Genomic DNA, 18122 nt, shown 5'->3' with positions numbered 1-18122 from the left:
TAGGTCCTATGGTTATAACTCAACTTCATTTGGGCTCTATCTTATGGCCATTCAGATAATTCTGTTGCACTTAGCCCAGTGTCTAGCAAGGTACAAGGCTCTGTCACATGTCATCACAGTGAGAGGGAAATATGTCTCCTACCACTCCAGTAGCCTGACAAAGTGCACACTTTTGCAGACTCCACTGCTCCCTGGAGTGCACCTGCATGCATGCTCTCCCCACACAGAACCCTCTTCCCTCCTCTTCCTCCTGAAAGGTATTTGTGAGCCCAGCTTACACGTTTGTGGTGGAGTGGGTGGTGGAGAAGTTCTCCATGCGCACTCTGGCCAGTTTCTCAGCGGCCACGGGCCGCAGGAGGAGCTTGCAGCTGAAGACTTGGCGGCAGGCCTTGCGGAAATTCTCCGAGAGGAAAGCGTAAAGGATGGGGTTGATGCAGGAGTTCCCGTAGGCCAGGCAGTGAGAGATGATGCGGAAGGTGAAGGAGATGTTGTTCAGGGGAAAGTGCCCAAACTCTGCCCACATGGTGATGATGTGGTGTGGCAGCCAGGAGAGCAGGAACACAGCAACCACCAGGAGCACCGTCTGCGCCGTCTGGAGAAGAGAAGATCGTGTATTAAATGGTCACGGTAAGCAAGCGAGCTTGTGGGATGAGTGGGTTTGCTTTCCTGTCAGGCAACACTAACAACTGCCAGGTGGGCAAATCATGACAATATGAAAAAGGATGCTAAAAACCCTGGTAAACTTGGATTGATTTGTTTTAGCTCAAGCAAATAACTGTAGACACTTGAGGTAGTGCCCATAAAACTTCAAACAGTTCAAAGCTGCAGCAGTGTGTTACAAGGAAGAGTGGAAATAATAGTTCCTAACACTTAGAGGGTGAGGAACACTGAGGCTATGGAAAATAACTGCAGGGGAAAACAACTTCCAAGTAAGCATGCCACTGAGAGGAGTAACAAAGGCTGGCCTGAGGTGAAAGGTTTTTCCAGTATCTTCCCTATTACAGAAGAAACTCAGAAAACCAATGCATAGAGGATTTTTTTTTTTTAATACACAGTGCTCATTGACATATTCCTAGCTGGGTGATGACCTGAGGGAGGCTCCCTGTGCCTGTGAGATCCCAGCCTGTGCTGCCTGGGTTGGAGGTGTGTCCCTGCAGTGCCTGCTCCCCGCTTAGCTGGCCAGCATCTGACACAGTCTGTCATTTGTAAGTTCCAAAGCTTGACCTGAAGTAAAATTTTCCTGAAAACAGTGATCTTTGAAATCTCCATACAAAATGAAGGTCAACAGTGACAGTAAATAAAATTAAGCTGTAACTCACTTCAACTTTCTTTCTGTAAGACCCTGAGGCCTGTGGGAGCAGGACCGCACTTTCCAAGTTTAGGAAAGCTGGTAGTGTTGCTTTTCTCTTACTTTCTACTTCTAGAACACCCAGGGAATGCCTGGCAAGTCTCAGAGATTACTGACTTGGGGGCCCTAAGATCCTTTCCTGATGTTTTTGTAGGGCTAATTCTACCTGACTTAAAGAAATTTCAAAAATAAAAATGGTAATGCAAGGTGAGCAATTGTTTTGTATTTAAACCCTCAGTTTTGGGGTTCTGTAGCATATGCACAGCTGTGACTTCCCTCCTCTTGCCCCACTTTGTTCTCTGCAGAATCTGCTTTTTATCTTTGGTATTTAGTGTTTCTCATTTCTATATTGTCATTTTAATAAATGTAACAACTTGCAAACGTGCAGATTATATCCTTCCCCTAAGGAAAATTGTTGTACAAGTAGCAGAAAAGCAATGGAGAAAAATTAAAATTAAAATCAGGTTACATTTCAGTTCAAGATTTACTGCCTTACTAGTCTAGGTCAATGTTTCTGTCAATAATTCCTTTGCATGATTTCAAGTCAATAGTGTAAAGTTCCTTTCCTAGAAAAGGGATGATTTTCTAGTGAACAGAAATTTGTTTAGTCAGTGGTTATCATGGTGACATTTAGTTAAACCCATTAACCTCTCTAAGGAAGATGTTATTACTTTAGATCAAGACTACAATACAAGTAAAAAAAAGGGATTTCTGTCAAATGGGTCTCTCAAATAAGGTTCTATTAACTTTGAAAGGCAATAACCTGTATGTTCATTGTGTACCTGGCATACTCCAGGTGCTTCCTTGTTTCACCTACCAGAATGCTGTCAGACAGCTGAGCTAACAAAGCTCCCCTAAGAGTGAACAAACTACCCTGCCAAGTGTCCTCAAACCAACCATGCTGGGAGGCAGATGATGTCCTTAAAAATAGACTGGAATGATTAGGAGTTGATGACACTGAAGGACACACACCTAGTGGCCTTGTGGGGTCTGGCTCACCTGCTGTGGTACGATGGGTACCAAAGAAATGATTAATAAACAGGTCCCATCATTAGCTTTCACCAGCAATAATGCTGCTACTTCTTTACCCTCTAGCAATGTTAAGTAGCTAAGGCTTGTTACCAGGCAACCTTTCACAGCATCCATCTGCCTAAATTAGGGGGCTACAAGCACTGAAATATGCTTTTGAATAGGGCTTATATACCTAGCTTTCCCCCCCTTTTATTGTGAAATAACAAACCGTGCATTTAACGTAGGGCTGAGTATTACACAATGGGTTTGCAGTTGCTATGTAATAGCACAGAACTGTTTCTGGGGTCCAGCTTTTTGGGATTTTGCAGATGGAAAACACAGACAATACTAGAGCACTCACATGTGATTCATGACTCAAGAAACAGGTTTTGGAAATGGAACTTCTGTCTGTTTTTTCAAGTTAGGGAATATGTAGTTAAGACAGAGGAAACTGAAACAAAACACTGTTTGGATTTTAGTGTGGTAACTTTGCTGTAGCTTAAAGTACTGTTACTGTAGACTGTGACCAGCTGTGGAGGACTGATCCAAATAGTTTGTGTACTGTTTGAGCTTCTTCCATGAGCTGTGACAGTTTGCACGGTTACTGCATTACTGTTGATCAAGCTGTCCCCACTTAATGCAAACCTTCTGGCTTGACTCTGAAATTTTGGTGGGTCCATAATAGAGCGTACAATGGCCATTACTGGCCACCTCAGTCTCTCTTACTTCTCCTAGAAATCTTTCAAGCATCTCCAGGATATTCCTTACAGTGTATTTGTTGTACAGGCAAAGTAAGTGCATTGAAGCTGTACAGTGAATCAATAGCATGATGACGAAGACAAGGAGATATTTTTGCATGTCAGATAATTCAATGAACTTCTGTTATTCCTCCCTTTCCCCCTGTCCATTTCTGTCATGTGCAGATTGTGTTGAATTTACTTGCTTATTCATTTGTTATCTTTGTAGGTCATCTGCCTCTCATTTATGCTTTCCAGCATTTCTTTGTCTGTTTTGCCCTTTTATTACTTTTCCCCCTGGCCCTGGACAAGCTATTTCTTGCTTTTAGCCTTCCCTCATCCTTCAACAAGCATTGGAAAATGTGTTTAAAAACATTTTGGTGAGATGCCTCATTCAGGAGGATGATGAAGTCTTTCACATTTAATTGTGTTTAGAGCTGTTGTCCTTGATAAGCTTTTAATGAAGTTTCTTGCTTCAACTTGTCAGGCATCTTGTCAAGGGCAAAATTAAGATTGCCTTTAATGAATCAAATGCTTCAAGTATTCCATGGATTTACATATTTTAGGAAGAACCACCTGAATGTTAGATTAATAAACATTCCCGAAATTAAAATATAAAGTGGACAGAACAGTCTAGAGGGGTAGAGGGCTTGTCACTTTCCTAATTTAGTCCCAGTGGGAGACAGCCCAGGTGCACATCATTTTTCAGAGCTGATCAGACCATCCATTTCTACTGTGTACCTCAGCCACACAGAAATGTGAAAGAACATTCAATTAGGTTTTTATTAAACAGTACTGGCTCGCAGACAAACTGGGCTTCATTAGTGAGACAACTGCTGTTTCCTGAATATGGTTCCTGAGATTATTTTTCCTCCTTTTCTTCTTCCATAATTCTAAATGAAGAAGCATAAAGAAGTCTATCCCAGTTCTTGCCCACTGTCTTATTAGCAAATTACAAATGACTCTTCCTTTATTACTGCTTTGTGGTAGGATGTCTGGTTATGTCATTTACTGACAAATCTTTTATTCTGATATGCTCATCTCTAACTTGTAGATTCTTCTCCTTAAAGTTTGAGAGACAATTGGTGCACATTTTTACTGCCCCATACTTCATTATGGCGAACTATAGAGTGACAGACTTCACTGTAACTTGTCATTTACAGTAGTGAAGACTTGGAAAATATGTAGTGACCCACGGTGCCTTAAGCTTTTGTTTTTAGATACTGCAGGGACCAAGTGTCAGTGACCAGGAAAGACATGTGGCTTAGTGCAATATACCACTGTACTGCTGGAGGAGCTTACCAACCTCTGAGGAAGAGAATTTCTGTGGCTTTACATTCAGGGATACCAATGGAGAACATCCCTTTGCTCAGAGTCCGTCCGTGAGTCAGCGTGCAAAGTGAAATCTGCCACTTCCTTCACTCCTGGTGCCACGTTCTTGTTTGCTTTGTTGGCAAATCTGACTTGCCCTGGTGCATTTGCAAACATTCTTTTCATTTTTGCACATGGAATTCTAACAGAAAGGTCCCAAGCACACTCTGATCTCCAGAAACATGCCCATAGCTTAGTGATAAATGCAAAATGTTTAGAATATGGCATACCTATTCTTGAGTAACTTAGATGTTGGATAGCAGCTGTCTCTACTTCAGAGCACACACATCTCTTAATTACTACTGAAGCACTTCTCATTGCTCTTTGGTCTTTTTTTTTATTACACTTGAGTCTAATTCTACTCTTCAGTGATCTGAAAACCAAACTGACGGTATTCTTTTTTATTGTTCTGTCTTCTTTCTTGGAGCCAGAGATGGCAGCTGAATGCCATGAAGAAGAGGAGGGACTGAAGTAAATATATTTTCAGATGTTGTCAGCTCATTTTGATTACTTGCTTTATGTGCTAAGAGGGACTCTTCATTTCCCAGCAGCTCGCTTGCACTGTTCCAGCTGCTCATCTGCACATCTCTCATTCTGGGATTATGCCACTAATATCCTCTGTTGGTGCCCTTGAAATTTGTTCACTTTCTATTCATAAATGTGTATGAGCATTGTGATATTTCTATTACCTCCTAATTGGTAATGATGCTCTTAATTCCTGCTGCCCTGGGCTCCTGTTAATCAAACGATGTGCAGGATGACACTTCTGAATTATATTCTTCTGCTCGATGGATCCCAGGATCTTCCATGTTCCTTTGCTGTATTTTCTGTTGTTCAAATACCAAGGCCTTGAACATCACGTTCATTGTCTACATGAAAACCTTCAATTTGCATGGACAATAGCCAAATAATTTGTTTAGCATACAGAGCATTTGTTTAGTACACAGCATTTGTTTAGTACACAACTTTTATCTGCCTCTCTTGGCCAAGATGTTCAGGAATACCCATCTACCTTGCAGGAATTCTGTATCTTTTACCTCAGGCTCTTGTATGACCTTCAAAGTGCAGCACACCAGGGAGTGTCCCAAATAAACTCCGTGTGTCTTTATGTTTACTTAGCTCTGGAAGCAATGAACAGCTGATTTGCTGACCCACCAGGCAGGCGCAGCTCACCTTTCAGTTGTAGCTAACCAATAGAAAGGGAAAATTTGTTATCTTGAAGTGGCTCATTTGGTCTGTTAATTGAAGCTTTTGGCCTCAAGGTCCCACAACTCCTACTATCCTATCAAGGGAGCTTGCAAAATTGCTGTGAAATTCACATCCCCAGACACATTCTTAAACTTGGAAAAGAGTTTCAGATTGTTCAGTTTGCAAAACTTGTTATTTGTTCTTTAAAGATGCACAATACAGAACTGAGTAAACACTGAGGAACCCTGGTGTGCTCCAGAGGCCAGTAAAACACAACAGGGCCCTGCTAGACCTTAGTCTAGCAGTCTGCATTAATTTCTATCATTAAATCATCTTATTTAAGGCAGATGTAAGATCAGAGTTCCTGGGGCTGGGCTCTTATGAAACATTTTGCAGCACTGTCAGACAGGGATTGTTAACTTTCTTTGGAGCCAAATTACAGACTTGCTGTACTCTGAGTAGCTGAGAAAAGAGGTGACAGAATTGAAATACACTTTATTGTCAAAGAGGGGTGCACAGAATTTCTTAGCATGTGGTCTTGCTGGCTGGCCTCAAAAAACAATTATCCAAAACTTCAAAGGAGAATCCTGCAGCATCTCACCATCTGATTTTCAAGGCTGGCAAACTTGTACAGCTAGCATGGCATTAAATGGGGAAGCAGGCAGCCATGTCTTTCTTCTGCAGGCACAGTCTTACTTCATCATGCAGAATTTCAGCCTAGGCATGCAAAAAATTCTAAACATCTTCCTTGCTCTAATGCAGAGATGGTACAAATGGAAAAGCACTTTAAATTGAGCATGTCCAACAATTGACTTGTAGATGGCAAAGTTATATACAGATTTCAAAGTGGGAATCTGAATTAAAGGTCAAATTCTCCTGATAATGGAATGTGAAGCCAGGATTCAGCAAACTTTGTGCTAGGGAAATTTTTGCAAAGTTTCATGTCTGCATAAATTGAAAGGTTGCTGTAGTTTGAACATAACCATCCTGTAAGTTAAAAGCTTAAAGATCACAACCCGAGCAAAAAAACCTTTTAGGTTTTTTTTTTCTTTTTTTTCTTTTTTTCTTTTTTTTTCTATATGTGCCTCTATGGCATTTGTAGGATTCTGCTAAAGACAAACTTGTTCTTTTCAGCAGGTGTTTGAACACTGACTTGGAGAGGGTGACAGCTGTCAGAGCTCTCTGGATTATTCATAAACGGGACCTATTCAAACAAAATCTGGTTGTAACTGACTTTACAATAGTGGGTCTAGAAACTGCCCATGAACAGTCTGTTCTGAAAACCAGAGCTCTCTTAGGCTGTCCTTTTAGCCTCTACATACCTTCAAATAACAGACCTTGAGTATGATGTTGTGGCAAATGGGACAGTGACAGACAGTAGAAAGATCACCAGTAATGAAAGAGAAGGGAAAAGTGACTTTACAAACATTGTACAGGAAATAAAACCCACACTGAAAGTCCAGCTATGTCTCGTTGCACTGTGGTCTGGGAGACAAGAGCTGGGTCTCGGATCCTGGTGAAAGGAAGCCTGGAGACTTTGTTTAGAGAAGATGCTTCATATAGCAGTGGGTACTTATTGACAAGACCCCCTTGAGAGGAAATGGGGTGGCAGTGCCACTCCGTAGGTGCTGACACTCCATGTGTCAGAATTCCCCTTAACTGTGGATAGCCAAACCCCTGGCACTGATTGAACTTTAGCTGGGTTTTGTTTCCATACTGTGATAACAGACGGAGTTATCACACACTTGTCTGTTCATGTAGCTATGGGGGCCCTGGGCAGCAGGCACTGCTCTGCTGGGAGCAGCAGCAAACACCAGGGAAGGGAGCACAGCTGGAGGGAGCACAGCTGGAGGGAGCAGCAACACACACCAGGGAGGGAAGGGAGCACAGCTGGAGAGAGCACAGCTGGAGGGAGCACAGCTGGAGGGAGCAGGCAGCACACACCAGGGAGGGAAGGGAGCACAGCTGGAGGGAGCAGGCAGCACACACCAGGGAGGGAGGGGAGCACAGCTGGAGGGAGCACAGCTGGAGGGAGCAGGCAGCACACACCAGGGAGGGAAGGGAGCACAGCTGGAAGGAACAGGTACTAGGAACTATGCAGTGTCACAAAAAGGCAGAAAGGCGTAGACGATCCAGCAAGAGACTACTTGGAAAAACAAATTCCTAATACTGTAGTTCATTACATTTTGTTTCCTGTTTCCATAGATTTGATTTATTTAATAAAAAATGTTTATAATTTTTTTTTTCATTTTTAAAGATATAGATACAAATTAATGGTACAGTGTGACCTTAAAGGGGGAGGTTGAGCTACAGTATCAAGTACCTGGGCTCCAGTAATATGCTTCACATACTTAGAGTAATTTAAATCCAGGATTATTTTGCTTTCTTTGCTGCAGCAGTGCAGCTAGGAAAATCATGCATGTGCTTGCCCAACACTGGGACTGTTCATTTGGCCATTCCATCCTCATCTCTTTAGAAATCACTTTAGGTCTGGATCCAGCAGTGTCCCACTTGTTCTGTTTGTGTGGGGCAAATGTTTGTCTTATTGAGGTTCACATGCTGTTTCCAGATTTCCAGAGTGTACTAATAGCAGACAAAATACCAGCTCCTCTATGACCTTTCTGGTGGCTTTACCTTGGATTTGTCCCAGTAATGCTTCTTACTGTGTGCTATGGCTCAAACAATGCGAGTAAGAATGATGTCTCTTCTGCCTGTTATCAGTGTTATAGGATCTGGGGGTGGGGAGGGACTGGTATTACACCAAGACTCCAGCAAGGTCAATGAAAGGTAAAGATCCTGAAATAAGTCTTGACATTTAAAAAAAATCTTACCCGGTAAAGCTATTTTTTCAGAAGCAGCTTATAATGGTGAATAATAGCAGTGTGTTTCCAGTCAGCATGTGGAATGCTGCTTATGGCAAGACCATTCCCTGAGCTCTATGTCATTTGCTTTCTTTCTAAATTATGTTTTAAGTGTTCAGTCTTGAGGAGAGTTCTTATAGCTTCTGAAATGCTGAGTGACAGAGCAAACTGTTTGCAGTGGTAATGTTGGCAACTGTTTCACTGGAAAATCTTGTTCAACAAGGACTCTGAGTCAGCAATTTGATTCTTTTGAGACCTTAACTCATGTATGGAGCCCAGATGAGCATTGGGAGATTTGAACAAAAAATTTTTTGCTAAATTTGCTATTTTACTGTTTAAAAACAAAACAACACTAAACCCACAAACGAAACCAAACCCAAAGGGGAAAACCCAAAAAGAGCAAACCCACACCCCAATCTCTTGGGAGTAGAGGGAGGATGTAGCTCAAATGCTCTGTTTTCTTGAAATTATAGGAATGAAGCAGGAACTGCATGGTCATAATTTCAGACTATCCTCTTTTTTATGAATATGACATCTTGTTTTCCTTATCAGTTTGGTGAAGATGCACACTGTGAATTAACAGATGTGACTCAGACAATTTTATCACCTCATGTGGCAAGACTTGGTTGTTGTGCTACACTTTCTCTCATAGCTCAAGGCAATCAGGGTTTAACCACTGAAGTCACACATATTTCAGAACAAACTCAATGTTCTGTATGTCCTAAATTAACCTTCCAAATGTGGATCAAGATTCATTTGTCAAACATTTTTCAGCTAGATAAACAAAAGCTCTTCACTTAATCCCTGATGAGGTTTATGAATTAAACCCAAGCACAACTACCTTCACAAATGGACCCACTAAGTACATATGAGGGAAGCTGGAGTAACAGAACTGACAGCCATCTGTGTTCTTAAGAAGATATGCTTTAAAAAACTGGCTCTCACTCTTGTGTTTCAAGTATGTTTTGAATGAATATACAAGAATTGAGTGTGTCTGCAACCAACTCAAGGAAGTCTCCCTGAGAAATACTGAATAGTGTTTGCAACAAAAAACCCCTTTAAGTAAGTACACTAAAGAAGATGTTTGGCATGCAGGAAGGCTAGATGGACAATTTCTACCCAGACAGGGCTGGAAGAAGACACATTGTGAAGGATGATATATGTGTGTGTAGAGGCATGTATTTAATTTTTCTTCTATCTGAAAGGATCACCTATTTAACTAGGTCTGACTGTGCTATATGGAACAAGAATTGCTGTTGGGTGTTTCATAATAATGGCCAGGGAAATACTTAAGGGCAGGGAGGAAAAAGTGCTGCACCACTAACTTGTTTCAACTGCTAAAATCAAAGGGTATTTTTTTAAATTTATCCTCTTGGCAATATCTAATAACTAAACTTGAGATTGAGGAAACTGTAGTGCTGTTTTTTCATCTAACTCTACAGAGCAAATCTGAAAACGACACAAGTAGACACATTGTCATAAATGAAATTCTTAACTTCTTTACAGGAAAGTAACAGTAGTAATTTTCAACTGTTGGTAGTATTCTCTGAAAAATTAGCAACAAAATAGGTAGTGTGCCATTCATACATAAGTAAGGAAATTCTGGAGGGAAATTTAAACCAATCAGTTTAGGGATTTTTTGGTAATTTTGAGACCTAAAGCAATTTTTCAAACTTGTGAAATGATTCTATGTGGAATCTATGTGGACAGTGCTTCTTAGCACTTTTCTGCATTTTACATTACCAAAATTGTCAACACATCTTGGTTGCCTTTTCTCATAGTAGCTGTTAAACACACAAAACTCTGACTCTGCTTTCTCTTTGCAGTTTGCACTATTGATCCAGAAATTATACTCCAGGTTTTGACATTGTAATTCCGAGTTTATCTGCTGCAGTATCAGCATTTATGAAAAAATCAGTACTACCTTGTTCTTCAAGGTAGTCTCTGTTCCATCTAGGTCTGGTGGTGCTCCTGCAGAAGGCAATGCACAGCAGCTCATTGCTGCATAATGTGTTGCCTTAGAAAAGGTAGTGAAAAAGATGCTTATCAGAATCTAGTGGAAGTTAGATGAACACAGAAAACATGTTCAAAACCTTCTGAGAGGAAAGGCTAAGTAACACCTGTCTAATAAATATTGTTTGTGGTGTATTATAACTTGGACAGTTATTGTGTTATGAGATAATATTGCAAATACCAGTTGAATTCTAACCTTGCAGACAGTGTAAGTGTAAGACCAATTATGAATTGGTCCTCCTAAGTATATTGCAAAAAAAATTGAGTGTATGCTAGTGAATGTAATGAACCAATAGAAATTAATACAACCTATAGTTAAATCTGGTTAAGATTTATAGGCAAAAGGACTGGCAGAAACTGTAAAGGCTCTAAATCAGCTGGAATCAGCACAGAGCAGGCTGATTACCTTATAAACCTGGCATATCTATTGTATTATAGTCAATATAGAGATTAAACCAAAGATATTTACCTTCTTCTTTGATCTCTCTGACTTCTTGGAAATGTTCTTTACTTTCGTATGGAGGTGGTATAAAACCTTGGGAGGAAAAAAGGAGCAATATATTGAACGGGAAATTGAAATTTGTGTATTAATACTTGAACTCTTCATACAAGCACCAAAAAATTGAAGTAATTGTTTTAACATGACTTCAAAGATGAATTTGATGTCTCAGACTTTGAATTCTAAGCTCTCCAATTTCTCTTTCAAGAAACAAGGTTTGGAAAGAGCATTAAACCTGCTAGGGTTTCAATAGTTCAGCATATATCAAGAGCTCAGCTGGCACTATGCTGAAATCCACAGGAGTTTTCAGATGGACTGTGAATTTTATATTGAGCCTCAGATTGTCTTCATTTATTCCCTAGGCTGATGGGCAGAGAGCAGCTGCCAGTCCTGTGCCCTGGTGGGGCTGTCCTGTCACTCCTGGAGGCAGCACAAAATGCAGTGGGTCACCCTCCAAAGGGAGGGTTGTAAGGAGTGTTGGAGCATTCTACGTAATTCTCAATTAACAACATCTAGCTTTTTGAAACCTGATTACAACACAGCAATAACCTGGAATTGTTTATCCCTTCACAGGTTTTCCTCTTTCCAGTAGCAAACATTTGTTATTTAGAAAGAACAAAATGAAAAATATGAAAAAGAGCAAGAGCCTTTAGGGGGTTTGGGTGACGGGCTTGGTGTCATCTTGGTAGTTTTAATCCTTTTTGTGAGCTGGTGAAATTTCATTCTCTGTTTTCCTTCCCTTCCCCCACCTCAAAAAGGTATTCTGTACCAGGAGAGGATATGGAAAGTGTTGGCTGTGTAGCTGTGTACACACACAAGCTACCAAATGTCTGGGATCTTTCCCTCCATTTAAGCATTGTTCCCATCCCTGGCACCCACCTTGGCATAGCAGCAGGTGATGAGCAGCAGGGGCAGGAGGTATCCCACCAGCAGGATGGTGATCTTGTACATCTGCTTGGCTGTGGAGCCGTTTGCCCAGTGCTCCCAGCAGAAAGAGCTGTTGGGTGCCTGCTGGTGGCCACTCATGAGGGCCTGGTGCTGGGCCACGGGGATGGCGATGAGGAGGGACAGCAGCCAGATGGCGGCCACGCCGAGGGCAGCGTTGCGCTTGCTGCGGATGCAGGGCGAGCGTTTGGCGTGCACCACAGCGATGTACCTGTCCACTGACATGGCCACCAGGGTGAAGATGCTGACCAGCATCGTTGCCATGGCCGAGTAGTGAACCCACTTGCAGAAGAAGGCACCAAAGATCCACTCTGGCAGGGAGTAGATGGTGGCCTGGAAGGGGACGCAGAAGAGCAGGAAGGAGAAGTCTGCAATGCTTAAGTTGAGGATGAAGATGTTGGTGGCGCTGCGTGACGGGCGGCCCCCGGGCCGGAGACGCCCCAAAACAACCAACACTAACGTGTTTCCCACCATTCCCAGGAGAAAAATCAACCCAAAAAGCACGGGGACAATCACCACCTCCGGGCCGCCCCTGGTCACTCCTGCCCAGCACATTGGGGCCTCTGTTTGGTTGGTCTCAAGGCTGCACTTGCTGATGTTGGCTCCAAAGGAAAGCACAAAGTTGTATTCCTGCTCCTCCATGGAGCCAGGCAAGGGACAGCCACTGGAGCCCTGACTTATGACAGGTGTTGTTTCGTGGGGTGGCCAGAGAATGAACTTTTGTCTTTTCCAATGCTGTGTCTTTCCTTTGAGGAGTAATTTTCTTCAGATGATTCTTCCGAGTTCTCTGTGTCTGTCGTGCAGTTTATTCCAGGGATTGGCAAAAAAAAAGAAGTTGAGGAATTTGTGTCATCCAAGAGGTGACATCCAGGTTTAGCAGTTGGTGCTGGTGTGGCAGAGAAAGTCTGTGTCAGAGGAGCAGAGGATGAGGCTGCCCCGGGAGCTTGGAGCAGCAGCGGAGCAGCAGCAGCTCGGCTTCCACATGCTCCTCCTCTTCTGCTTCCCTCCCTCGCTGCTGCATCTGTGGCTGTCACACCTGCTTTCCCAGCTCCACCCCGAGCTGTGGCACAGAGAACAAATGCTGTCTGTGACCTGAGCCCTTCAGAAAACAACCCCTGGCCAGCTTTGTCCCCATGCATTACTGCTCTCGAGGGGGAAAAGCAAACAGTTCTCATCCAAAGGGATGGATAAGCAGCAGCTGCTGAACAATAGTGTGTGCAGTGCTGTGAGAGGCAGCACTGTTACTGGCTGTATAAGACAAAAAAAAACCACTAAACCCACTTTATTTTAATCAACAGAGAATGATTTTAGTTGCTTATTTGTTTCACAGTATTCAATGCTCCCCTTAGAGCATAAAGCCATCTGAATAGTTGTGTTTCCAACACAAAAAGCTGGGAGAGCTTTAGATTCAGCCCTGGGTCCTGCCACTGCTGGGATATCTGCCCAAATTCCCAAGTGCCTGAATATTCGTGGACCTTGTTGATATAGCTTTGAAGACATTTTGGGTTCAGCCCAGTAGTGCCAACAGCATCTGCACTGGAAAAGGAAATGTTCCGTCTTAGTAGCTGTGAGCAGCTGTAATATTCCCTGTCAGGGAACAGAGATAAGTTTGGGTTTTTTAAAACAGTTTTGTTTAAGATTATTGGCTCAGTTAGTGTGGTTATAATGCTTACTTATAGAAACAACACGTATGTTTAGGAAGGTAATAAGCAGGTTAGTTCTAATGGTTTGTTTCCTCACAATTCTTGAGGGATTCTTCAGGCAGTGAGGAGGGAACAAAGTTTAGGCAAACATTAACAGTACCTGCACACAGTGATTTATGGATGCAGCACAGCTGCCTGCTAAGGAGAGTACCCACCTCTGTTTTCAGTGGTTACAGCTCCAGGCACTTGGTCAGAGTGGGGCACCACTGGCTCTTGTGAGTGGGAGGGTTTGATTGGGGCAGCCCCTTAATGCTAGGAACCAAGTTCAGGAACTGAGACTTGCTCTGCCTTGTGATTTTTTCTTGTTCAGAGGTGACAGTGATGCCTTCTGTAGCCTGCTCTGATTACACCCTTAAATATGCTTAAAACTGATCTGGAGCTCAATCCCTTATTTCCCTCAGAGCTTTTGGTAGTTACAGGGTCCTGCCAGGTAGGGAAGGATGTCTGAGCCACAGTGGAAGAAATCATCTCCCCTTGTCATGGGCAGATCATCGTGGCTGGACCTGACACCACCTGCAGCTCCTCAGCCTGGCTGCCTCAATGGCACAGGACCTCAGACACCTCTCAGTCTTCCAGTTCTCGAATATTTTGTGCGTTTGCCGGGATCTCTGCGAGCTGTGGGGCTGTGCTGCAGCCCGAGTGCCATCTGCTGGCACTTTGCCTCCTTTGCTGCCTTCAGACATTGTCAGCTCAGTACTCACTTCTGTCTGCTGTGGTTCTCTCTCGTCCTTATGCACTCCCACCCCCCCACCCCCTTAAATCATCAAACTTAAACATGTTTTCCTTTTTCCTTTTGTGATATGTGACCACTCTAAGGTTACTTCTTGTCATATTACTCATATGCTACATGTAATATTTTAGAAAAGGCTATTGAAAGTGATTTCAATGGCTGTCTTTGTATTTTTGATGTTTGGGGTTTTTGTGGATTTGTTTTTTCCCCTTTTCTTTAGTGGACAGTTGTACCAGAAAGAATTATTTAAAAAGAACCTGTAACAGTCATAGCAAATGAGAACATGCATTTAAATCTTTTAGTGGGTTTGGGAAAAATAATAAAAATTGCAGAATGTGTGGTTCCTGCTGCAGGGGATTTGAGGCAATGCATGCAGGAATTGAAGAACTGCTTGTATGTGTCACCTGCAGAACAAACAGAGCTTTGCAGATCTGAAAGATGTCATGGCATGCTAAGCAGAATATGGGCAGAGAATAGAACAGTTTTGGCAATGAGGAGGGACAGATCATAGAATTGTTCAGATTTGTTAAAAAAAAAATAAAATTCAACAATTACCTAAATTCTTACAGAAGGAACATTCCAGTTCTGTGAAAATGTTATAACTGGGGCAGGGGGGAGAAAGGTGAATATTCTGGATAGAAAGTGGCAGTCACCTGCTGAATTAGACATCCAGAAGGCTAAACTATGTGCAGGAACTCAGCTTGTTTTCATTAGGGAACCGAGATGCTGCAAATCTGATTTCAAATGGAGCTTGGCTGGTGTAGAAGTACACCAGGCTGGCCTGACACACAAGGAAGCAATTCCCAGTGTTAATTTACATGCTTTGCTGAAAATTTATCCTGAACATATGTTTACCATGGCAGTCAAAAGTTTCACAAAGATAAAGATTCCTTCTTCTGTTTCTTTCATTGTGCCACTTCTCCACTGCTTTAAATCATGTGGATTTGACAGTGAGAAATCTCCTGTCCCTGTATTTAGAATTGCCAATCTAAATACACTCAGAAGGGAACTGACCATGCCAAGACAAAGCACTTGCCATAAGACCTGTTCATTAGTCCAGCAAGCAGAAGATCAAGTCTTGAATAAGTACAGGAGCATAAATAGCAAGTGAACCTGTAGTGTCTGATTTGCTGGGAACACTCACATTATGTGTGGTATTTAAAAATTCAGAGTGTTTCATTTGGAAATCAGAAACAATTAATGCCCTGTGGATTGAGCTGCATGAAATATCTCAGCTGTAAAAATTCTGCTGTTCTTTAGAAACTCTGTTGCTTCTTAGAGGAAGACAACAAATATTTAAACATGAGTGGGAGGATGTAGCAAAAGGACACTGAATAATCTCTGTGAGAGGAAATAAAACTGTAGAAGTCTGACAGCCATCATTGATGATCAAGATCAAGATTGAACTGGAAGCCAGATGCTGTTGTTGTTGTCTGAGTTGGGTTGGGCTAAGAGCATTGGATTTTCATCCCTGACTAATGCCTAAACAGGCATTAGGTGTGTCTTTTTGAGAGAGGATAGTACTGGACATCTCTGAACAAATTTGCAATCCCAGAGTAAGGAGAAGAGTCAACCCTAAGAATAAGGGTAGGGGGGAAAACCCAAAAGATTAAATAGTAGTATTTAAATGGTAACATTTTTAGCTTGTCTAGGTACAAACTAATTTGTCCATTTTCTGATTGCTAATGGGTGCTTCAGCTCCTAATTGCACTGAATATCAGGTATGTTGCAAACCACTCCTACTGTTTTGATAGCCATGGTTCAGCTTTTTGATACTTGTGCATTAGCTCTCTAAGCCTCTTGACTCTGGAGTGGAAGGAGGGCACTGAAGCATAACAGCAGGAAAGAACCTTACTGTCACACTTTTCTCTCTCTCTGGAGAATGTGGGTTACATCTCAGATTCAGACCCATTTAAAGAAAAACAAACTTCCAGATCAAAAGCCTTTTTGTGGCTTTATGTTCAGCAGCTCTTGGTGCTTTTTGAAAGGCTGATTCAGGCTGAAAAGGCTGACTAATGAGCTACCTGGATGTGACTGGCAAACAAGCAGGGGTAGGTCAGAAATCTTTGCTCTTGGCTCACACCAACCCTTTCCAGTTATGATCCCGAGTGGAAGGGGAAGGTGCAGTGGCCATTGCTCTCAGAGTACGACCCCAAGAGGAGGTCCTGTTGACTGTTCTGCATATTTGCCCCCCAAAATGAGAGCCCAGATTCAATTCCTTTCCAGCTCCACAGAATCCTTTTCCAGAGCTGCATCTGAAAGCTTCTGAAGGCACTGGAACCTTCATCCCTCTAGAAGTCACTTGTCCACCAGGCCCCAGCCCAGCTGTACAGGGCAGCCTTGCTCATGGAGGAACTATGATGAAAATAAATAAATCCTTCACCTTTTATGAGCTGTAACCTTTGAGTCTCTTCAGTGAAGGATCAAAATTGAACTTACATACCTCACTCTGGCCATTAAATCCTCACATGACTTTTCTGTGTCCCCCTTACTGGACAGGTAGCTGGATACAAATACCTACAAATTCCTTTTGCCTTAACTAGAATTTATAATTAAAGTAGAACAACTTCATTTAAACAGCCTAAAGCATTATATCCACACTGTTTCCAAACTTTCTTCTGCAGTATAATTTTTGATAAGGCAGGTAAAATTGTTTAACAAATTTTGTTATTCATTTATGACCAACCAACTGAGAAACCATTATCTTGGTTCTAAGAGAAATTATGTTGGAAAAAATTTACAAAAAGAGAATTCTGTTGGGCATACAGTGTTGGCAGACACATATAAAACTGGGACAGGAATATGTCAAAACCATAATGAACCTCAAAACAGGATGCTTGTAGATACTTGTTTAATATTCTGTAGGGAATAGGGAATGTGTTCTGGCTTATGTCAACAGATTTAAGACAATGTATCTCTTGCTGTGTGCTCCTGTGGTTTTGTGCACAGCTCTTGGGTGAAGTCAGAGGAGAAAAACTGATGCGAGTGATCTCTCACAGTTTGGCCTTAGCACAGCAGAACAAGATGTCTTTATCTGGGTCCTGGTGTGATGTATTTGTAATACATCTGTGCCTGTGTACAAAGGTCAGTGAGACCCCAGTGCAGAGTCTGAGACACACTTGTGCTGTGGGAGCACAATGTCCCCCTGGAGAGGGGCTGCGCCCCATTTTGTACCACACCTGGTCCAGCCTGACCTGAAAACCAGATCATTCTATGACAGCATGAGAACATTTAGTTAGCTTCTCATGGTGATAAACTGATTTAAGGCCTGCTCACAAATCTGTTTTCCCTGTGTGTGTATCAACTTGACTTTACCAAGCTGTTTGGGTAAAATTACTTGTCCACTCATCTCTTAACACTTCTCTATGTGTAACAAAATGTGCTGTCAACTGGCCAGCTCTGCAGCATAACAAAATCCTGCAGCAGTTCTGGGAAAGTCCTGGTGCCCCATGTGCAAATAACCCGTTTACTCAGTCACTCCAGACTGTGTCACAAAATGCTGTCTATTACAAAAGGAGAGATGTAAGTGTACATGCTGTGCTTTAATACCATCTTAGCAAAAAGTTTCCATGGTGATTTGCTCTCATTGCTGCAAGGGAGCTCTCTTTCCAATAGAACCATGGCAAATTTCTGTCTACTGCCTCATTGAAATTACTGACAAATTCCTCAATTAAAGAAACCTCTTAAGCATCACAATATGTTGTGAAAAACACCTC

The 18122-nt window shown here is 42.2% G+C and overlaps 1 protein-coding gene across 1 annotated transcript; it reads right to left on the bottom strand.

Annotated features, from left to right (window-relative positions):
• Positions 1-274: 274 nt before the first annotated feature.
• On the bottom strand, positions 275-12615 carry LOC131089506 (galanin receptor type 1-like). Its single transcript, XM_058034287.1, has 3 exons — positions 11908-12615; positions 10999-11064; positions 275-592 (listed from the first exon to the last, which is right to left on the bottom strand). Exons 1-3 carry the CDS (start codon positions 12613-12615, stop codon positions 275-277), a joined length of 1092 nt encoding a protein of 363 aa, XP_057890270.1.
• Between the last annotated feature and the right edge of the window lie 5507 nt (positions 12616-18122).

Source organism: Melospiza georgiana, chromosome 14 (assembly GCF_028018845.1).
Source record: "Melospiza georgiana isolate bMelGeo1 chromosome 14, bMelGeo1.pri, whole genome shotgun sequence".
NCBI classification, from domain to species: Eukaryota; Metazoa; Chordata; class Aves; order Passeriformes; family Passerellidae; genus Melospiza; species Melospiza georgiana.
The sequence above is the reverse complement of the archived record's forward strand: the minus strand, read 5'-3'. Positions and strand labels throughout refer to the sequence as shown.

Coding starts and splice junctions, on each gene's coding strand:
- LOC131089506 (XM_058034287.1), bottom strand. CDS start 12,615: ATGGAGGAGCAGGAATACAACTTTGTGCTTTCCTTTGGAGCCAACATC. Junction 11,065..11,907: donor TCACCTGCTGCTATGCCAAG/GTGGGTGCCAGG, acceptor TTTCCTCCCAAG/GTTTTATACCACCTCCATAC. Junction 593..10,998: donor CAGAGAGATCAAAGAAGAAG/GTAAATATCTTT, acceptor TCTCTTCTCCAG/ACGGCGCAGACGGTGCTCCT.